This window comes from Panthera pardus, unplaced genomic scaffold, assembly GCF_024362965.1.
Source record: "Panthera pardus isolate Hobbes unplaced genomic scaffold, ASM2436296v1 HiC_scaffold_22, whole genome shotgun sequence".
Classification (NCBI taxonomy): Eukaryota; Metazoa; Chordata; class Mammalia; order Carnivora; family Felidae; genus Panthera; species Panthera pardus.
The window spans coordinates 56060854-56080983 of NW_026526788.1; the positions used below are offsets into that span (position 1 = coordinate 56060854).

The 20130-nt window shown below is 42.8% G+C and overlaps 1 protein-coding gene across 1 annotated transcript in view; it reads left to right on the plus strand.

Annotated features, from left to right (window-relative positions):
* Positions 1 to 3887: 3887 nt before the first annotated feature.
* Positions 3888 to 20130, plus strand: part of PI4K2A (phosphatidylinositol 4-kinase type 2 alpha) — a 32769-nt gene continuing 16526 nt past the window's right edge. The window contains exons 1-4 of the mRNA XM_019459036.2: positions 3888 to 4404; positions 12595 to 12795; positions 17047 to 17178; positions 17529 to 17682. Coding sequence (XP_019314581.1) covers positions 3970 to 4404; positions 12595 to 12795; positions 17047 to 17178; positions 17529 to 17682 — 922 coding nt within the window. The 5' untranslated portion in view covers positions 3888 to 3969. The remainder of the gene's footprint in view (positions 4405 to 12594; positions 12796 to 17046; positions 17179 to 17528; positions 17683 to 20130) is intronic.

Sequence of the window (20130 nt, forward strand, 5' to 3'; positions counted from 1 at the left end):
AAAAAAAAAGCATAGTGTCAATATTGGAGCAAATCCTCCAAATACCGTGCACACCAATCCGTTTATCCGTATACAGTATTTATTTACTGAACAAAGTGAATGCAGCTAGAAAAGACACAGATCGTTGCCCTCCTGGAACTTACCGCCTCCATGTGGAGAAGAAAAGATTCATGTACATGTAAAATTCAAGATTATATTTAATTATTAAAAGAAGGCAAACGCATGAAGAGAATAAGCAAACTGCTTCTCTGAATTGGGGTTTTCCTCATCTGTGGAATAGAAAATGAAAATGATAATAATAATGATAAAGACTCCCCAGGACTTGTATGACAGTACAGTGTATAAGTGCTCAATAAACACCATTTTTACATTATTTTAAAAGACTTGGATTCTGTGTTCAAATCCCATGCCTGCCACCAAGTGTGTGGGGCTTCAAACAAGTTATGAAGCTCTCCAGCCTGTAAAATGAGATTGGACTAGCAGACCTATAAGATTCAACCAGCTCTAACATTCAATGGTTAAACATGCTAAACTGTGTGGTAATGAATATAGATATAATTAGTTGTTGAGAGAATGGAGTGTCAGGAAAATAGATCTTATTACATTGAAGTATATATATCAAAATTTGATGAAATAAGGATGGATTGTGGTTAAACTATGGAGAAAAATTAGGGGGAAGATATGTTTTGCAAAATGTAGTGTTTTGAATAGGAAAATTCATAGATACACAAAGCAGAATAGAGGTTACCAGGAACTAGAGGAGGAGGGAGTTACTGTTCAATGGATATGGAGTTTTTGTTGGGATGATGAAAAAGTTTTGGGTATAGGCAGTGGTGATGGTTACACAACATTGTGAATGTATTTAATGTTAACGAACTGTACACTTGTGAAATGGTTAAAATGATAAATATTATGCATATTTTACTGCAATGAAAATGTTTTCTTTTCAAGAGACCTCATGATCAGGGGAGAGGAGCAAAGGGAGAGAGAGAGAGACGGAGAGAGAGAGAGAGAGAGAGAGAGAGAGAGAGAGAGAATCCTAAGCAGGTTCCAAGCTCATCTCAGAGCTTGATTTGGGGCTTGATTCCATGACCTTGGGATCATGGCCTGAGCAGAAATCAAGAATCCGATGCTCAACTGACCGAGCCACCCAGACGTCCCAAAAATGTAGTTTCTTTTTTTCCCCCCCAAAAAATGTAGTTTCTTGATCAGAGCAGTGACACAAGGAAACCAGTGTTGTTGTTGTTTTTAATCTTTTAGCTCAGTCTCCTCATTTTTCCTGTTTATTTATTTTTGAGAGAGAGAGAATGGGGGAGGGGCAGAAAGAGAGGGAGACAGAGGATCCGAAGTGTGCTCTGTGCTGACAGCAGAGAGCCCTATGCAGGGCTTGAACTCATAAACCGTGAGACCCTGACCTGGGCTGAAGTTGGATGCTTAACCAACTGAGCCACCCGGGAGCCCTAAGGAAACCAGTGTTTTAAGAAAATTAATCTGGTAGTGATACTCAGAGATAATCAGAGAGATTGGAAGCAGAGAAACAAATTCATAAGCTATTTTAATAATATAGCTAAGACATCTTGAGAGTCTCAAAAGTAATGTGGCATCCATGAAAATGGACAGAAATGGGGTTCATATGAGACACATCCCATAGAGATATTTAATAAGAAGCAATATAGTGTTAAAAGCATTGAGTTGGTGTGCCTGGGTTTGGATCCAGCTCTGCCACAGACCAGCTGCATACATTACTCAGTTTCTAACATCATAGGAGCTGTAATGCCAGTTACATGTAGTCCATTTACATCCATGGAATATACAAAAAATAATGCCTGGCACATGCGTAGCATTTGGTGAGCGCTAGCTCTTCATAGGTAATAGGGAATGTATTGATCCCCCCTCCTTTTTTTTCAGTAAAAGGAAAATCAAGTTCTAAGGGGTAGATTCAGAAATAAATTCTGAGAGTTTTCCATAGAGAAGACCCAGAATTCAAAGGAGAACTCTAAATCTTGCAGCTTTCCTTGACAATTTGAAGCTTAGGGGCTAAATGAGATCAATACCAAGAGATCATCTCTGTGACTATGACCCCTCGGCAAGTACAAGGGCAAGTACTACTGAATCATTTGATATCTGTATCGGGAAGGGAAATATATGTCTTGTAACTGAAAGGGGAAACTGTATGGACCTTTGCCTAAAATGGGTTACATGCCAAAAAAACATTAAGACATTGTCATACATGTAATTAAATAATAAGTTGTTTCGGGGTGGCTGTGTGGCTTACTTGGTTGAGCATTTGACTCTTGGTTTTGGCTCAGGTCACAATCTCAAGGTTCGTGGGTTTGAGCCCCACATCAGGGGCTGAGCTGGCAGTGTGGAGCCTGCTTGGGATTCTCTCACTCCTCTCTCTGCCCCTTCCCCGCCTCAAAATAAATAAATAAACTTAATAAAACAAAAAACAAAAACAAAATAAACAATAAGTTGTTTTGATTCAGTACTTTTACTAGCTGTGGCAATAATTTGATTCAAGAAAGAATGATTATGAAATATTGGTTACTATTTGGCTGGTCATCTCTTGTGAAAACCCATAGTCTAGTCTGCTGGTTATTTTAAGCACAAAACAAAAAAGCATCAACAATAAAAAAGCTACCATTTGTTGAGTGTACTAACCACTATGCTAAGTGTTTTACATACCTTCTCTTAATTTTTATTTAATTGAGGAAGGGATAATTCCCATTTTACAGATGAGAAAACACATTCTTAAGTGTTCAGATGGGGTTCAAACTCAAATGACTCTCATTCTCTTTTTTCTCTTTTCCTCCAGTAATATAATTACATTATTCCTTCATAGCACACACCCCCTTTAAGGCCTTTGCTGAAGGCCTACCCCCAAATCGTTGAACTTCTATTATGGAGTTTTCAGTTTTCATTGTTGGCTCCTTTTCTGCTGTCTCAGAGGGCTGTGTGTCTTCAGCTTGATCTTCCTTCTCTTTTCCACTACTAAAAATATACTGAGTCCCTATTGTGTCTAGACACTGAGGTTTTACAGCGGTGAATAAAACAGTCATGGACTTTTGCCTCATGGAACTTTTTAGTCTAAGACCATATCTTCCATCAATTAACAAATAAGCATTAAGCATCCGGGCCAGACACTGTGTAAATTGCATTAGGGCTGTGATTTTTTTTTTTTTTTAACGTTTATTTATTTTTGAGACAGAGAGAGACAGAGCATGAACGGGGGAGGGTCACAGAGAGAGGGAGACACAGAATCTGAAACAGGCTCCAGGCTCTGAGCTGTCAGCACAGAGCCCGACGCGGGGCTCGAACCCACGGACCGTGAGATCATGACCTGAGCCGAAGTCGGACGCTTAACCGACCGAGCCACCCAGGCGCCCCAGGGCTGTGATTTTTAAAAACCTTTTTATTTAGGCAGATTAGGTATTTTTCTTTGCTTCATTTTTGTCTCGCTAGCACTTTAGAACATAGTAGGTACTCAATAAATATTTTATGAATGAGTGCATGATTGAATGAATGCAGATACAAAGACTAGATCTCTCCAGTTTCACAGCTGGTTGGTTCATAGCAGGCACTCAACAAATGACTGATTAGGTAGGCTACTTTATTGAAAGCTCCCAGAGACAGGTCAGCAACAGGAAGCTAGGGGCGGGGCGGGGCTGGTAAGAGCAAGGGGCGTGTCTGACCTGGGTCTGGCTTCTGGAGCATGCGCGGTCTTCATCGACGGTGACGGGCGAAAAATGCGGAGGGCGCGATTACGTAGACAGTGGTTCTGATTGGCTACCGTTCGCGCGCGAGGGGTCGTGCCTACGCGTCGCCAAGTAAACAGGCTAGGTAGGGGCGGGGCCGGCAAGGCGCCGCGACCTGGTTGGTCAGGCGGGGGTTGGGGGTGTCTCCGATTGGTCCCTGCCCGGGGCTCAGCTGTGTGGAGCGCACCGGGACCCGGAGCCGGCGGCCTGAGGGATGGACGAAACGAGCCCACTGGTGTCCCCCGAGCGGGCCCAACCTCCAGACTACACCTTCCCGTCCGGCTCGGGCGCTCACTTTCCGCAGGTGCCGGGGGGCGCGGTCCGAGTGGCGGCGGCGGCCGGCCCGGCCCCCTCTCCGCCGGGCTCGCCAGGCCACGACCGGGAGCGGCAGCCACTGCTGGATCGGGCTCGGGGCGCGGCGGCCCAGGGCCAGACCCAAACCGTGGCGGCGCAGGCCCAAGCCCTGGCCGCTCAGGCGGCGGCGGCGGCGCACGCCGCGCAGGCCCACCGCGAGCGGAATGAGTTTCCGGAGGACCCCGAGTTCGAGACGGTGGTGCGGCAGGCGGAGCTGGCCATCGAACGCTGCATCTTCCCCGAGCGCATCTACCAGGGCTCCAGCGGAAGCTACTTCGTCAAGGACCCTCAGGGGGTGAGAGCGGGGTGGGGGCTGCCGCCGCTGCCTTCGGGGAGGGTGGGCCTGTCCGGGGGAATTAGCAGCTTCGCACAGCCACGGGGAAAAGGGGGGTTGAAAGGCTGCAAAAGGGAGAAACTTCACAGTGCAGAGCCCCTTGGCAAGATTTTGGAATGCCCCTGAGGACTGGAGATGGAGAAGCTCTGCGGAATGAAGAAATAAATCAGAACCTATTTGGTGGGGGAGGAGTGAGCGGAGAATGAAAAGAGAAATTGACCAGATACAGGCGAGGGGCCCAGCGGTGTGGTGGGACAATCGGCTTCTCGACAGAGACGCGCGGGGAGATGCTGCTTTCTAGTAGGTTCCTTAGCTTTAAACTACAGAGACTGCTATTCGGCCATTGTCCTACAGATTTGAGCTTTGGTCTATTTTCTCTTTTTGGACTGAACCAGCGTTGTCCATTGTACTACAGATTTGAGATTTGGGCCCATTTCCTTTTTTTGGACCGAACCAGCGTTGTCGCTGTTTATTGAGAAGGACGGGTGACCCATCAGGGCCTCTGAGGGTTCAGTTCCAGCCTTCTGTGTCGTGGGGATGTCTACCACTGCCCCAGGCCTCTTACTGGCAAACGTCGGTGATGAAGTGGGTGGACTTACCAGTTTCATCTGCCTTGATTATTGCTCACTTCTGGGAAATTGTTCAAATTCTTTTTCATGTCTTCTCAGTAAAGAATGTGGAGTTTTAGAAACACAGGACTACCTGCTACATTTTACTTTCATTTCTCTCCTAGGACTATCAGCAGTTCGCTTTTTAGCTAAGGCAAAGTGTTTGCTGGCCTTTATTTTGTCCCCTGCATGTGTATAAATAGGGGGATGGGGATGAGATGGGTTGGGATGGGACATGGGGTGACCAGGGCAGCTGAGCGGTGACCTTTATTCTTTTTTTTTTTTTTAATTTTTTTTTTTTTAACGTTTTATTTATTTTTGAGACAGGGAGAGACAGAGCATGAACAGGGGAGGGTCAGAGAGAGGGAGACACAGAATCGGAAACAGGCTCCAGGCTCTGAGCAGTCAGCACAGAGCCCGACGCGGGGCTCGAACTCACGAACTGCGAGATCATGACCTGAGCCGAAGTCAGCTGCTTAATCGACTGAGCCACCCAGGCGCCCCTGACCTTTATTCTTTTGATAGCTGCAGAAGAATTTAAGGCATTTATATAAGACCAGAGGGATCAGTGGAATATCAGTGGGTCAAAAAGTGTTAACTTTTCCCTGTCAGAGTTCTTGGATAGATCAGAATGGTTTCTTGGAAAAATGTATTATTGTTATACTTATTAAAATGATGATTGTCAAATCTCCCACAGATTTTCCCTGCATCTCTCCTGTGTGAACTCTTTACATGGCTGGCGTGCTGTTCTGATAGGAGTGCCGAGTGGCCAGGATGGACTGACTTGTAGCTCTTGGTTAGGTTCATTTAATGATCTGGTCATTCTTCCAGATGTTGTCCCTGAATTATCAAGAACCAGAAAGCAATATACCATCAACTCAGTTACCATAAACTGAGCTGGGGAAAAGGTGGGGAAAACTTTGAGAATAGTAAGTCTTTGCAAGTCCCTCAAGTAAGGAGAGGAGTGAGTTAAACTGAAAGCTCAAAGGGGAACCATTACTTCTAGAAAAAAAGTGGGTCTCCTGAGGTCTAAATGCTAACAAGATGCTTTCATCTTTTATATAAGTGGTTTTTATTTTTTGTTTATTTTACTTTTTCTTTTCTTTTTTTTAGCTCGTTGGCCGATGTAAGGAGGAGCTGAGTATCTTTGATAGGTATAGGAGCAGTAGGAAGGTTTTTATTTTTCTTTCATGACATTGTTACAGTTTTTTTGGAAGTGTATCAGGTCAGCTGAGAAGTGACCTGGTGCTCTAAGATGGGAGTAATAAGATCTTTCACTTCTCCCTGGCAGGTAAAGTATTACCGCCTCTGTGCATGGGCCACGGAGAATAACAGACTGTGGGTATGTTTCTTGGTGATTTGCAGGATCCCAAGGTCTAAAATTTCCTGGCCACTGTCCTTTCGTAGAGAGGAAGTCAAAACACATATGCCCTGGCAAAACTTATTAATATAACCATCTTAGTCCCACTGAGTAAAATATGGTTCAGAGCAGAGGATCACTTCCTCAACGCTGTGGCGGGTCAGGTTAGGGACCACAGACTCACTGTAGTTGTTCATGTGGTCTTTGGCCCTGTTCCAAATTAGTTTATTTTATTGAACAAATACATAGGTAGCACTTACTATATGCTAGATACTATTTTAAATGCTTTACAAATAATAATTCACTTAGTACTTATAACACCTTTGAAGGTAGGTACTATTATTATTATTCCGACAGGTGACACTGAGACACACAGTATAACTAATTTTCTTTGGGTCCTAACAGCTAGTGAGTGGGAGGCAGGATTCAGGCCTACTGAGTCCAGAATTCATGCTCCTAACCTCTATGCTGTGCTGCCTCGAAGTCAGTCATCTGAATTTTTGGTTTCTTTTTGTTTACCATATTGGCTAGGATTAAATTGGGCTATGTGTGACAAAATTTAAAACAACAATGCCTTGAATAAAAGTACGCCTAACTCTCATAGAAGGAGTCTATAGGCTGCTTAGGGCTGGCATGGCAATATGAACAATGTGCCTCCTTCCATCCAGCTGATGGGCCATCCCTAGAATGTGGCTTCCACTACATAATCTAAGATGGCTACTCAGACTGCAGACAACTGGTCTGTTTTTCAGCCAGTTGGAAGGAAAGGACGAGGGAGAGTATGCCCTCTTCCTTCAAGACGTTTCATAGAAGTTGCACCAGACTCTTTTTACATCCCATTGTCCAGAACTTAACTGCAGTAGTGGCTGGGAAGTATAGTCTTTATTTTGCCCCACTAAAAATCAGGAGTCCTATGTCCAAGGAAGAAGGGGGAACAGAATTTGGGGAAACCAGCTGTTTCTGCCAGAGCTGCTTTTGGAGCTAGAGAGACTAGAAGGTTCTTGGAGATAATAACCCTGATTCCCTTTCCCAATTTAGGATGGTTTCTCCCTCAGGGCGAGCAAATGGGGACCTAGAACAGTAAGATGGAAAAGGCTAGATCAGAAGGCCTGATAGAGAACGCTCATATTACCCTCCTCACTTGTATTATTGTGCTTCTGGTCTTAAGCTCAATCACCTATGAAAATATTTTTAAAGCTTTTTTTATTTTGCGAGGCTAGTAATATTAGATGTTCATATTCCAAGAATCATAGAATAGCATGTGATTCACGAGTTTACTAAGAAGATTAAATGCGATATCCCACATGAAAGCCCCTGGCGTGGTTCCTGTTGCTTAGCAGGGGTTCAGAGTGTTTTGGTTTTTATTAAGTTGTATGCCCACTGACCCCTGGATTAGGCTTTGTTGGACACCTGGCATTGAATAAAGCAAAAGTAGCATAATTTTGAGAAGATTTTATGACCACTGAGAATAGTAATTTATTAGCTAACGCTAATTTGTATTTGCTTCAGAATTTTACAGATACTGATCACATGTGCTAGGACCTAGGCCTTGTATCAGTAATATTCAATCTTTTAAACAAACTTATCGACCAAGAGTTTGTCATAAAATGATACAGGTTTTTCTTTTTTCATTTTTCAAATATAAAATTATGTTATAATATTGAATGTGCTTCTTCCAACTACCTGTGCCGTCCCAAGAAATTCTGATGTCCTTACACGTGGTTGAGAGTAACACTGATAGCCTGATAAAGAATAAAGATCTCAAACAGAATAATTATTGTTTTTTACCTAAATGTTAAGAGGCAGTCAAGTTTGTATGTCATCTTTAGATGTAGTTCCTGAGATTTTTTTTTTTAATGTTTATTTTTGAGAGAGACAGACAGAGCACGAGTTGGGGAGGGGTGGAGAGGGAGGGAGACACTGAATCTGAAGCAGGCTCCAGGCTGTGAGCTGTCAGCACAGAGCCGGACGTGAGGCTAGAACTCGTGAACCGGGAAATCATGACCTGAGCTGAAGTCAGATGCTCAACTGACTGAGCCACCCAGGCGCCCCTGAGGTTTTGAAGCATCATTACTGTCTGTTCTAGGGACCTGTCCCAGACCACAAGTTGTAATGGATGAGGAAGGTTGGGTCATTGGCAGTGGATAGGAAAATAAATACAGGCTAAATCTCTTCTATTGCCTTCTATTTGGATCCCATCTTCTTTTAGGGTCTCATACATTTAGAGTAGCCCATCCCTCTCTTTTCTGAGAGTTAGCATGTAAATAAGGCTTCTTTGCCTAAATAGCCAAGTCAGGCAGTGCTATTTCTATCCAACTGCTAATACAGAATGCAGCAGTTCTCAGAGTGGGGCCAAAGGACCTATAGGAATCCTATTAGATGGCCACAGGTCAAAATTATTTTTAATACAATTTTAAGACTATTTGCCATTTTCATTCTCACTTCTGTATAAGTGTACAGTGGAGATTTCCAGAGGCTACATGATGTGTGATATTGAAACAGACTGAATATTAAGGAAGATGTAAGAATACAGTGGCCTTTTATTAAGCCAGACACTAGAGAGATTTGCAAAAATGTAAAACAATGCCTGCCTTCTCACTAAAAATTGTTTCTGAAAATAGTTATTTTTCATAAAAACATATCACTTAGGTTAACATGTAACAGGTCTATTTTTATTATTAAGTTGAATTAACAGTCATAACATTTCAGTTTTAATTTCTAATACAGCAAATGTAGATTTTACATTACCCCCAAAAGTTTTGGGAGTCTTTACTAATTTTTAAGAGTTTAGAGGGATCTTGAGACCAAAATTGTTTGAGAACCATCAGCTTCATGTTTAACAAATTAAACAAAAACTTTTAAAAGTTGTGTCTGTATATTTCACCGTGCAACAGTGAGTGATATGCTTAAACTATCTTTTCTTTTTTTTAATGTTTATTTATTTTTGAGACAGAGACAACACGAACAGGGGAGGGGCAGAGAGAGAGGGAGACACAGAATCCGAAGCAGGCTCCAGGCTCTGAGCTGTTAGCACAGAGCTTGACGCAGGGCTGGAACTCATCAACCGTAAGATCATGACCTGAGCCGAAGTCAGATGCTCAACTGACTGAGCCACCCAGGCGCCCCAAAACTATCTTAAATGTTAGCACAGTATAATACCCTCCTTTTTAGGGCTGCTGGACAGATGGGAGAAACCTGTGAGTTCCAGGTCTCTTAGTATTTGTTGTGGGTTCTGACACTAGCCGGTGAGTGGTCTCTTCCTTTGCAGTTCTGTTTTTATCCCTAGCTTCACTGACTGCTATTGCTTAAACTACCTGTACCTCACCCTCTTTATTAAAGAGGGTTAGTAAGGGGATGTTAAGGAAAGCCTTTTTAAAAATAATGGCATCGGGGTGCCTGGGTGGCTCAGTCAGTTAAGTATCTGACTTTGGCTCAGGTCATGATCTCAGTTCGTGAGTTCGAGCCCCGCGTAAGGCTCTGTGCTGACAGCTCAGAGCCTGGAGCCTGCTCCGGATTCTGTGTCTCCCTCTCTCTCTCTCTGCCCCTCCCCTGCTAGTACTCTGTCTCTCTCTCTCTCAAAAATAAATAAAACATCAAAAAAATATATATTGGCATCAGGGGCTCCTGGGTGGCTGAGTTGGTTGAGCATCCCCGACTCTTGATTTTGGCTCAGGTCATGATCCCAAGGTCGTGGAATCAAGCCCCGCATCAGGCTCTGTGCTGAGCATGTATCCTGGTTAAGATTCTCTCTCTCCCCCCACCTCTGCCCCTCTCCTGCTCGCTCGCTCTCTCTCTCTCTCTCTCTCTCTGTCTTTCTAAAGTAAGATAAGATAAAATTACAATAAAATAAAATGAAATAAAATAAAATAAAATAAAAATAGCATCAAACCAAAGCTTACTACTAAATGTGATAAAGAAATTGAAGTTATAGTAGGGAAGAGAGAAGACAGAAAAATTAGGCAGTAGTCATTTTCTTTCTCAACCAAATAATGGTGGGTATCTTTCTAATTTGAATGGTTCTAGAGTTTGTTTTCTGTGAATAGGAGAGTATCCTTGAGTATTCAGGAACACAGTTGAAAATGTGAAGTTCACATTAGCTTTGGAAATTGGGCCCAATGTTGTTATGTATCATTTGGCAAGCCTGTAGTGCTCACACAAATGAGGTACTGAGCAAATGTTAACAGAATTGAATTGAACTAAGGCCATACTTAGTCCTGAAAGGCACTTGTCTTCCTTTCTGCCTAATGTCCTTTGGTTCCTCCATCCTTCCCACCCACCATTCCTCCTTTATCCAGTCCACACAGCTTTATTTAATGAAACCTGTGTGATTCCGAGATAACGATGATAACTAATGCTTTTAGAGTTGTTGAAATGCTTTCTGATTCTCTTTATGTTGGAAGGAAATTGAGAAGTTTGAGAGGTCAGTCTGTAAATGATGCTTTGGCTGCAATCTTGGCCTTTGAGTTCTGCTTTGTTTTTTGTTTTTTTAATTTACATTATTTCCTTTATTTTTTTATTTTTGAGAGAGAGAGAGAGAGAGCGAGCGAGAGAGGGGAACAGAGGATCTGAATCAGGCTCTGCACTGACAGCAGTGAGCCTGACACAGGGCTCAAACTCACGAACCTTGAGATGATGACCTGAAGTCATGACACTCAACTGACTGAGCCATCCAGGCACCCCAGAGTTCTGTTTTATTTAATGGAAGTATTTAAGCCTCAGTCTGGGTAGCTGAAAAATACTACTAGAAAGAATGTCTCAGTCTTCCTTCCACTGGAGACCAGCTTGCTGAACTCCACATTGTACCTCAGTCGAACTGACTGTTGAGTTGTAGGGCATGCCTCAAGTTGTCCTATGGTTTTACTGCCCAGTTCCAGAGAGTTACAATGGACTCATGAGTCATTCTGTGAGTGACAGGAGCCCCTTGCTATTGCTGCTGTCTGGTTCCGAGCCCAGGGTTCCAGGGGGTACAGAGACAAGAAGATTGCTGTCCCTTAGGCCTTTTGCTAGCCATTTTGGATAAGAATGTAATCCTGAAGACTTAGGATATGAATATATGCACTTGACTTTTCCCACTGAATATGTAAGGTTGTTTGTGTTTGAGAATAAATTGATTTCCTTTGGAGGGAGGAGACTTCTGTGTTTTTCTTGCTCTCAAATTCTTGCAAGGCTTCTTGAAAGAACTAGCCTCCAGATGGACCAATTATTGTTGGAGACACGCACCCAGCCAATTCCTAATATGAGTACATACTTAATGCAGGCAGATGGGTGTATGTTTTTTGCTGTGACCTGCCTGTCAGGAAGTGACACCCACAGGAAAATGTCTTATGACCCAGACTAGCTTGAGTTGGCTGTGGGGTGAGGGGAGAGGGAGAGTCATATGATATGAAGATGAATCACTGAGATGGCATATTTACTTTTCTTCCTCTTCTTCATATTTACCAGGTTGGGGACTGGAGGGAATGAGGTAAATGTGAAATAACCTTGGAGGGCTCCCTGGCCTGGGGAAGAAAACCTCAGGAGGGAGGTCCATAGTGTATAGATTGCTTCACTGTCCCATATTCCAAGGACCTCTGAGGATTAAGTTACCACCTGCAAGAGGAGGTGGATTTTAATCTTTGGGGACTCTCATGTCCTGATCTCTTGCTTACCAGAGTTACTTAAAAGAACCCCATTCTAACCAGGTAGCAGATTCTTTTTCCTGTTGTGATTTTTCCCTTCCATTGCTCTCTTGGTTTGTCTTTCCTAAACTTTTTAAGGTTTTGTTAATACCCTGCGAGTGGAATAGTAAGGCTGCTAGAGGAAATCAGCCATTGATGGAGTTTCCTTAATCTCATTCCATAATACTTTACTAATTTCCTCTCAACTGATACTTTTTTGAGTCTTTACCTGATTGATGCAGAGCAACAGTTTGCATGAATGTACCTTGGAAGTTGGGCTTTGAGTCCGTTTTACCATGTATACTAGACTTGGCATCTTCTTTGGCCACAGCCCTTTCTGGCACTGGGTCTCTTAGCTGCACACATGAGCTGTATCTTCCCCTTACAAGCTGGGGAGAAGCTAGTGTCTGTCTATAGCTATTGTCTGCCTGTGCCTTCTCATTTCTTTCTAGAGGCTTGCTGACCTGGTCTATGAGCTACTTGAATCAATTGCCTTTAACATCCTATTTTTCTTTTCTCTGTGTAGAAGATCATTGCTGTCTTCAAACCCAAGAATGAAGAGCCCTATGGGCACCTTAATCCTAAGTGGACCAAGTGGCTGCAGAAGCTATGCTGTCCCTGCTGCTTTGGCCGTGACTGCCTTGTCCTCAACCAGGGCTATCTGTCAGAGGCAGGGGCCAGTCTGGTGGACCAAAAACTGGAACTCAACATTGTACCCCGTACAAAGGTCAGTGACTTGTCTCTCCAGGGAACCTTACTGCCTATCCAGAGTTTTCCTGGGCCTAAGTCCTGCTACATGTTAATGGGGCTTAGGTCCAGGAAGGGCTGTTTATGTCCTGAGTCTAGGGTTCTCAGCCTTTTTGGGGGGGCAGGTAGTAGATTTAGGCTCATGAGTTGATCATCTGATGGAAGCCATCCTGAGAAGGATACGCATAAAATTTTTGCTCACAATTCCAGGAAATTCACTGACCCTTTGATGCACACTTATGGGTTCCCTGTGTTTTTCAATCCCTGGTAACTGTAAACTGGTTAGAAACCTAGCTACTTTTATAGCTCATTCTTTTAGATTTCTGAGCTATTCCATGATTTAGAGATAAGCTAGAATGGACTAGCTTATGTCAGCTAATCACTATACAAGGTCTGGCAAGGAGGAATCTAGGATGGGATGAGAGTCTGGCTTGAACCTGTGCAGGGAACTGACCTGGAATTCTCATCCATCTTTTTGCTGTGAAATTCTTGTACTTATCTGAACATAGTAAAATCAGGGTCCCAGATCCAGGCAAATCCACACTTAGAATGGATTTGCACATCCCCTATGTTTGTTATAGACTTAGCTGAGGTTCTAAGGGAATAATAATTCCCTCCCCCTCCCCCCAATATGCTGAAATACAGAATTGTTTGCTTGCATTTTCAGGACATTTACTGATGCCAGGCTAAGAATCCCTGTACTGCGGGGTGTTACATGAAACTTTCCAAGAGTTATGAGGGGAAGGAATCTGCTGGTCAGCATATGAACATTCAAGGACACATCATCACCCATTTAGTATGTGGCTACCTCAGGTTTAGTAACAAGCTGGAGCTCTGATCTGATATGCCCTGAGGCTGCAGGAGCATCTTTGTAGCTATGGCCTTTAATCCTCTGAGAATCTGATGAAAGCTATACATCTTGTTCCCAGAAAAAAAATCACGTATTTGCAGTTGTTGTTTGCATAGAATTTCAGGGGGATGGTTCATGGACCAGTTGCAATCTACTCATTTACCTTGTAAGGACCATGCCTCTAGCTTAAAAACCCCTGCTTAAGATTTTCTTTGAAGGTTTAGATAGTAGACTGTGGGCAGAGACTGATCAGCAGATAGAAGCTTTCCTTCAAACCTGTTTTTTTCTGTTTCCCAGGGTGTTTTAGAAGAAATTGTGATTGTTGTGGTTGTTTAACTGTCTGCTCCCTTGCCACCGAACTCCAAACAATGAGCCAGCTGGTTTGTAAGTTTGTAGAGGTCAGGGACCATTTCTTGAAATTTCCTCTTATATTCAGCACCTAGCAAAGTGCTGTTTTTATAGGAAGTATTCCATAAGTGCCAGTTGAATCCGTGAGCGAGTATCAAACCAGGAGGGACAATTCTAGAGATCCCCCCGACTCAGGTCCTTGGGGAGAGCGTATGCTTGTAGCTCCCATGGACATCTGATTCATTGCCTGGTCTTGTACAGTTCATTCCTTCCCTCTATGCTTTAGTTCTCTCTGTACACAGAGTTAAATAGCACACTTTGAACATCTTGTATGATAATTAATGCTTTAAAGATCTCCTGCCTAACCAGAATTCCTCCTACTAGGCCCCTCCTAGATTCTAGAAATTGTTTTAAATACTCCTTGCTCAGCACTGTCATTCCCTTTCTTCACTAGGTAAATAGTCAGCGCCTAGCCATGTGCCTGCTCTGCTTGTGCTTCTGGAGTGCAGTGCCTGAGAATCAGAGGTTGAGGCCACATTCTGACTCTGCAGCTTTTTATTGGGTGACTCTTGGCAAGTCACTTAAAACACCCCCATATTCCCTGCTTGCTCAGTTTCCTTACTATAAAAATAAGGATATAAATAGTTCCTACTTTATGGGGCAGCTATTAAGATTACACAGGATAATCCATGTAAAACACGTAGCCTAGTGCCTTTGCACAATATAAACACTCGACACGTCCTAGCCTGTAGTATTTTTATGTCAATGCTAATCATAATAGAATGTTACCCCCCAAAATCCCATTCTTCCCCATCTCTGGTCTTCCTCTGTCCCTATGGAGAATTTTAATGTGGCCTGATGATCTTTTGCATGAGAAAGTCAGCAACACTAAAAAAAATACTTGTCTTCCATGAGACTGAGATGAGCTAGAACGTTGCAAGTTTAACAAAGAGTTGCTAAAGAATAATGAGAGGATGTCTCTCCCCTCCCAGCCTACCCACCCTTGTGACAAGATTCTATCCAGTTGATTAGAGCATCTGTCACTATGGAAACGGGGCTCATGTTGTGATGGAGCTTCAAATAGTAAGGCTCTAGTTCTCATTCAGTAGCTGTCTCTGCTCTGTGTTCCTGTGGGGTTTCAGGTTATGATAGCTTCGTTAATCATACGGAAAAAGTGGGTTGTTACAGAGAACGATAGAAAATAAATCTGACTGGGTGGGGGCGGGGGGGGAAGGGTAGTTTATCACTTGAGAAAAGCAAGGGTTGTCACTGTGGAAACTGGCAAGGTAGTCCCTAGGAAAGCCTTTTTTCCCCTTGATTCCTGTGCATGTGTTTCCTCAGCAGAGAATGCCAACTTATAGGAACTTGCACATCCATTTTAGATACTCTGTTAACATTGGATGGACAGATGGATGGGTAAGGAGGGAGGGAATGATTTCGTCCCTAAGATTCATAGGCACAATATTTAGTTATTTGTAATGAGTTCTGCAAGGCTTAGGAAAAGAAAGAATTTTCTTTTAAATTTAATTTTATTTAATTTAGGTATTTATATGCTGAAACTCACTTGTTGCTATCTCCGAAAGAATATGCATTTACTTAATAAATATTACATTCACTTAATAAATATTTAATCAGCATGTACCAAGCACTTTGTTAGGTACCGAGGATGCTAATGTGAATAATATGATCTCTTTTTCCCCAAATCTCTTTAATCTTAAGAGAGAGGTTAGATAAATGAATGGATAATCACAAGACAGTGTGATAAAGGGTGATAATGGACACACATACGGATTGTAGTGATATTACTATAATTTGACAATCAATCATGGTTATCTTTTTTTTGTTGTTTCATGTTTATTTATTTTTGAGGGAGGTGGGGGGGAGGGGCAGAGGGAGAGGGAGATTCAGAATCTGAAGCAGGCTCTGCACTGTCAGCTCAGAGCTTGACGTGGGGCTCAAACTCAAGAACTGTGAGATCATGACGTGAGCTGAAGTCAGGTGCTTAACCGACTGAGCCACCCAGGCACCCCAACAACCAAGTGTAATATTGGTGGCCCATTAAAAAATGTTTTTTTGAATAGGCAATGCATACATCTAGTGTAGAGATCAGAAGGCACAGTAGGGTAAACAGAGTAGTTCAGCCTCTCTCCCACCTCTTGTCTTCCAGCCACTCTGTTCCTTCCTTGGAGGCAGCTATTAGTACTAGTTTCTTGTATAATATTCCAGATACAGTCTGCATAAATATGCCTATATATAGTAATCTACTAAAAATTAAAACAAGTTTTAATGTTTATATTTATTTATTTATTTGTATTATTATTATTTTTTTTTAAAGTAGGCTCCATGCCCAGTATAGAGCCTAACACGGGACCTGAACTCATGACCCTGAGATCAAGACCTGAGCTGAGATCTAGAGGCAGACGCTTAACCTACTGAGCCACCCAGGCGCCCCTAGTGTTTATTTTTTAAATGTGAATAATTGTACATAGTACAAAATTCAAAATTAAATATAAGGGTATGGAGTAAATTACAATTTGTTTTTATGTGGAGAGAAATTAGGTGTCGGGCCCTCTTCTCCTAACCCAGGTGGTGGCCGTATTAGAGGAATTCATGCTAGCTGCTGTAACAAACCCTGGATTTCAGTGGTTTAATGGATCTTGCTCACATAATAGATCCATGCCAGTTAGTCAGCTCTCCTAGATCCCTTGTCACTCCATGTAGTAACGAGAGATCTAAAATCCTTCCATGATGTGTTTTTGCCATCTCAGAGCCCTTCGTTTCCAGCTGCACAGATGGGAGAGTATGAACTAAGGATCATGGGAGATTTTAGGGGCCAGCCCTGCAGGTGATATACATATATCACTTTGTCAACATTCCATTGGCCTGAACTAGTCCTTAGAAAGGCTGAGAAGTGCATTCTTTCTGCATGCCCTGGGAGAGGAACAGCACTGGTGAGCGTCTAGCTGTTCCCTTCCAATGGTGTAGTTCTTATACTCGACTGTAACCTAGATATCTCTTCTCTTTCCACTATAGGTAGTGTATCTGGCCAGCGATACCTTCAACTATAGTGCCATTGACCGAGTGAAGTCCAGGGGCAAGCGGCTTGCACTAGAGAAAGTGCCAAAAGTTGGGCAGCGGTTTAATCGCATCGGGCTACCGCCAAAGGTATAAACTGCACATGTAAAGGTGATGATTTATGGTGGCATAACCATCCAAGTGGTGAAACAAGGCACCTAGAGACTTGCATGTGGACATGCGAATAGCCTGCCTCGAGGCTCCTGTCTTCCTCCTTTTTAAGGTTTGGGGAATAATTTTCCAGAGAACAGAACTCCTAACTTCTCACTTTACTCCTCTGGCCCATTTAGATAGGCTTCTTGAATTTGGATTGGGCAAGCACTCCCATGACCTTTTTCTGACATAAACTCCACGGTGCCTTATGGGCGACTTGGCTTACTCCTGGGCTCTTTGGACTTGAGCTACAGGGAAGTCTCTTTATTCCTCCTCTTTGGCTGCAGGTTGGTTCGTTCCAGCTCTTCGTTGAAGGCTACAAAGACGCAGACTACTGGCTACGGCGTTTCGAAGCAGAACCTCTCCCTGAGAACACTAACCGGCAACTACTGCTGCAGTTCGAGCGGTTGGTGGTGCTGGACTACATCATCCGCAACACTGGTGAGCAGCTGTGGGCGGTCCCGGTGTGCTAGACGGCTAGACGGCTGGGAGGCGCGGGGAGGCCTGGAGGCCTGCCGAGCTCCATGCCCGAGTGCCTTCTCGGGATGAGGTTTGTCTGTGAGTCAGAAGGGCCTCGAAAATAGGTTGCCAAGACACGCTTTGTCCAGTTGTGCAGTTACCAGAGGTAATGAGTCCTGGAGCCAGTAGTGCATTTTATCTTAGCCTGTTTCCCAGTCCCAGACAGAAGCCACATTGGCCCTTCCGAAGCAACATCGAGAGTACTTTTGTCCTTGATCCCTAGTCACTCAGAGTAGCAAGACCCATCGTAGGACAGTTTTGTCTTTAAATACCTCATGTGCGTCGACTCATACGGTAGTTGTCATTTGGTGACTGACTTATTTCACTTAGCACATGCCCCTAAGGCTCATTCATGTTGCGGCATGCATCAGAATTTCTTTCCTTTTTAAGGCTGAATAATATTCCATTGTGTGCATATACCATATTTTGCTTATCTATCCATCGATGGACACTGGGGTTGCTTCCATGTTTTAGCTATTGTGAATGATACTGCTATGAAAGTGGGTGAACAGATATCTTTGAGACACTACTTTCAGTTATTTTATATATATACCCAGAGGTGGAATTACTGGATCATATGGCAGTCCTGTTGAATTGTTTCGTTTTCCTCCTTTTTTTTCTTTTGAGAGAGTGTACACGTGTAAGAGGGGGAGGCGCAGAGGGAGAGGGAGAGAGAGAATCTTAAGCAGGCTCCATGCCCAGCTCAGAGCCTGACACAGGGCTCAATCTCATGACTGTGACATCATGACCTGAGCTGAAATCCAGAGTCAGATGCTCAACCAGCTGAGTCACCCTGGTGCCCCTGTTTAACTTTTTTTTAATTGAAGTATAGTGACCTATGCTTAGTCTTTGGAGGAACTGCCATACTGCTTTCCATTCCAGTGCACCATTTTACATTACCTCCAGTGTTGGACAGCGTTCCAGTTTCTCCACCTCTTCATCACTGTGTCATTTTCCAGGTTTTGTTTCCTTTTGTTTTTATCTTTATTTATTTATTTTTTTTTAATTTTTAATTTTTAATTTAATTTGATTTAATGTTATGTTATGGTTATGTTATGTTATGTTATGTTATGTTATGTTATTTGAGAGACAGAGCATGAGCAGGGGAAGGGCAGAGAGAGAGGGAGACACAGAACCCAAAGCGGGCTCCAGGCTCTGAGCTGTCAGCACAGAGTCCGATCCGGCACTCAAACCCACGAACCGTGAGACCATGACCTGAGCCGAAGTCAGACTCTTAACCGACTAAGCCACCCAGACACCACTCCTTTTGCTTTTAGATGACAGTCATCCTAATAGGTATAAGGTGGCATATCATTGTAGTTTTGATTTGCGTTTCCTAATGATTAGTGATGTTGTGAACATCTTTTCATGTACTTTTTGGCCATTTGCATATCTTTGGAGAAATAACTATTCAAGTCCTTTACCCATCTTTGAGTCAGGTTGTTTTGTTGTTGAGTTGTAGGAATTCTTTATATATTCTGGACATTAATTCCATCTCAAATACATGACTTGCAAATATTTCCTCACATTCTGTGGGTTGCCTTTTTATTCTGTTGGTAGAATCTTTTGATGCAACTAATTTTTATTTTTTTAATTATTTTTTTAAGTTTGTTTATTTTGAGAGAGAGAGGGACAGAGCACAAGCGGAGAAGGGGCAGAGAGAGAGGGAGGGAGAGAATCCCAAGTAGGCTCTGTGCTATCAGTGCAGAGCCCATCTCAGGGCTCAGTCTCACGAACCATGAGATCATGACCTGAGCCAAGATCAAGAGTCACACACTTAACCAACTGAGCCACCTCAATGAAAGTAATTTTAAAGTTTTCATGAAGTCCAGTTTGTCCATTTCTTAATTTTTGTCTGTGCCTTTGGTGTCATATGTAGGAAATTACTGCCAGATCTAATGCCATGAAGCTTTTGTCTTACGTTTTTGTCTTAAGAATTTTATAGTTTTTGGTCTTAGATTTAGGTCATGGATGAATTTTGAGTTAATTTTTTGTGTATGATGTGAGGTAAGTGTCCAACTTCATTTTCGGTGTGTGGATATCCAGTTTCCCCAGCACCATTTGTTTATAAGACTGATTTTCCCTGCTGAAGGGTCCTGTCACCCTTGTTGAAAACCATTTGATCACATATGCAAAGGTTTATGTCTAGAATCTATTGTTTTACATTTATCTATTTAATTTATCTATATGTTTGTCTTTATGCTAGTACCACACTATTTTGATTACTATAGCTTTGTAGTAAGTTTTGTAATAAATATAGTTTATAGTAAGCTTGAAAGTTTTGGAGGAAGTATGAGTCCCCCAGCTTTGTTCTTCTCTTTCTGGATTGCTTTGTCTATTTGGGGTCCCTTGAGATTCCATATGAATTTT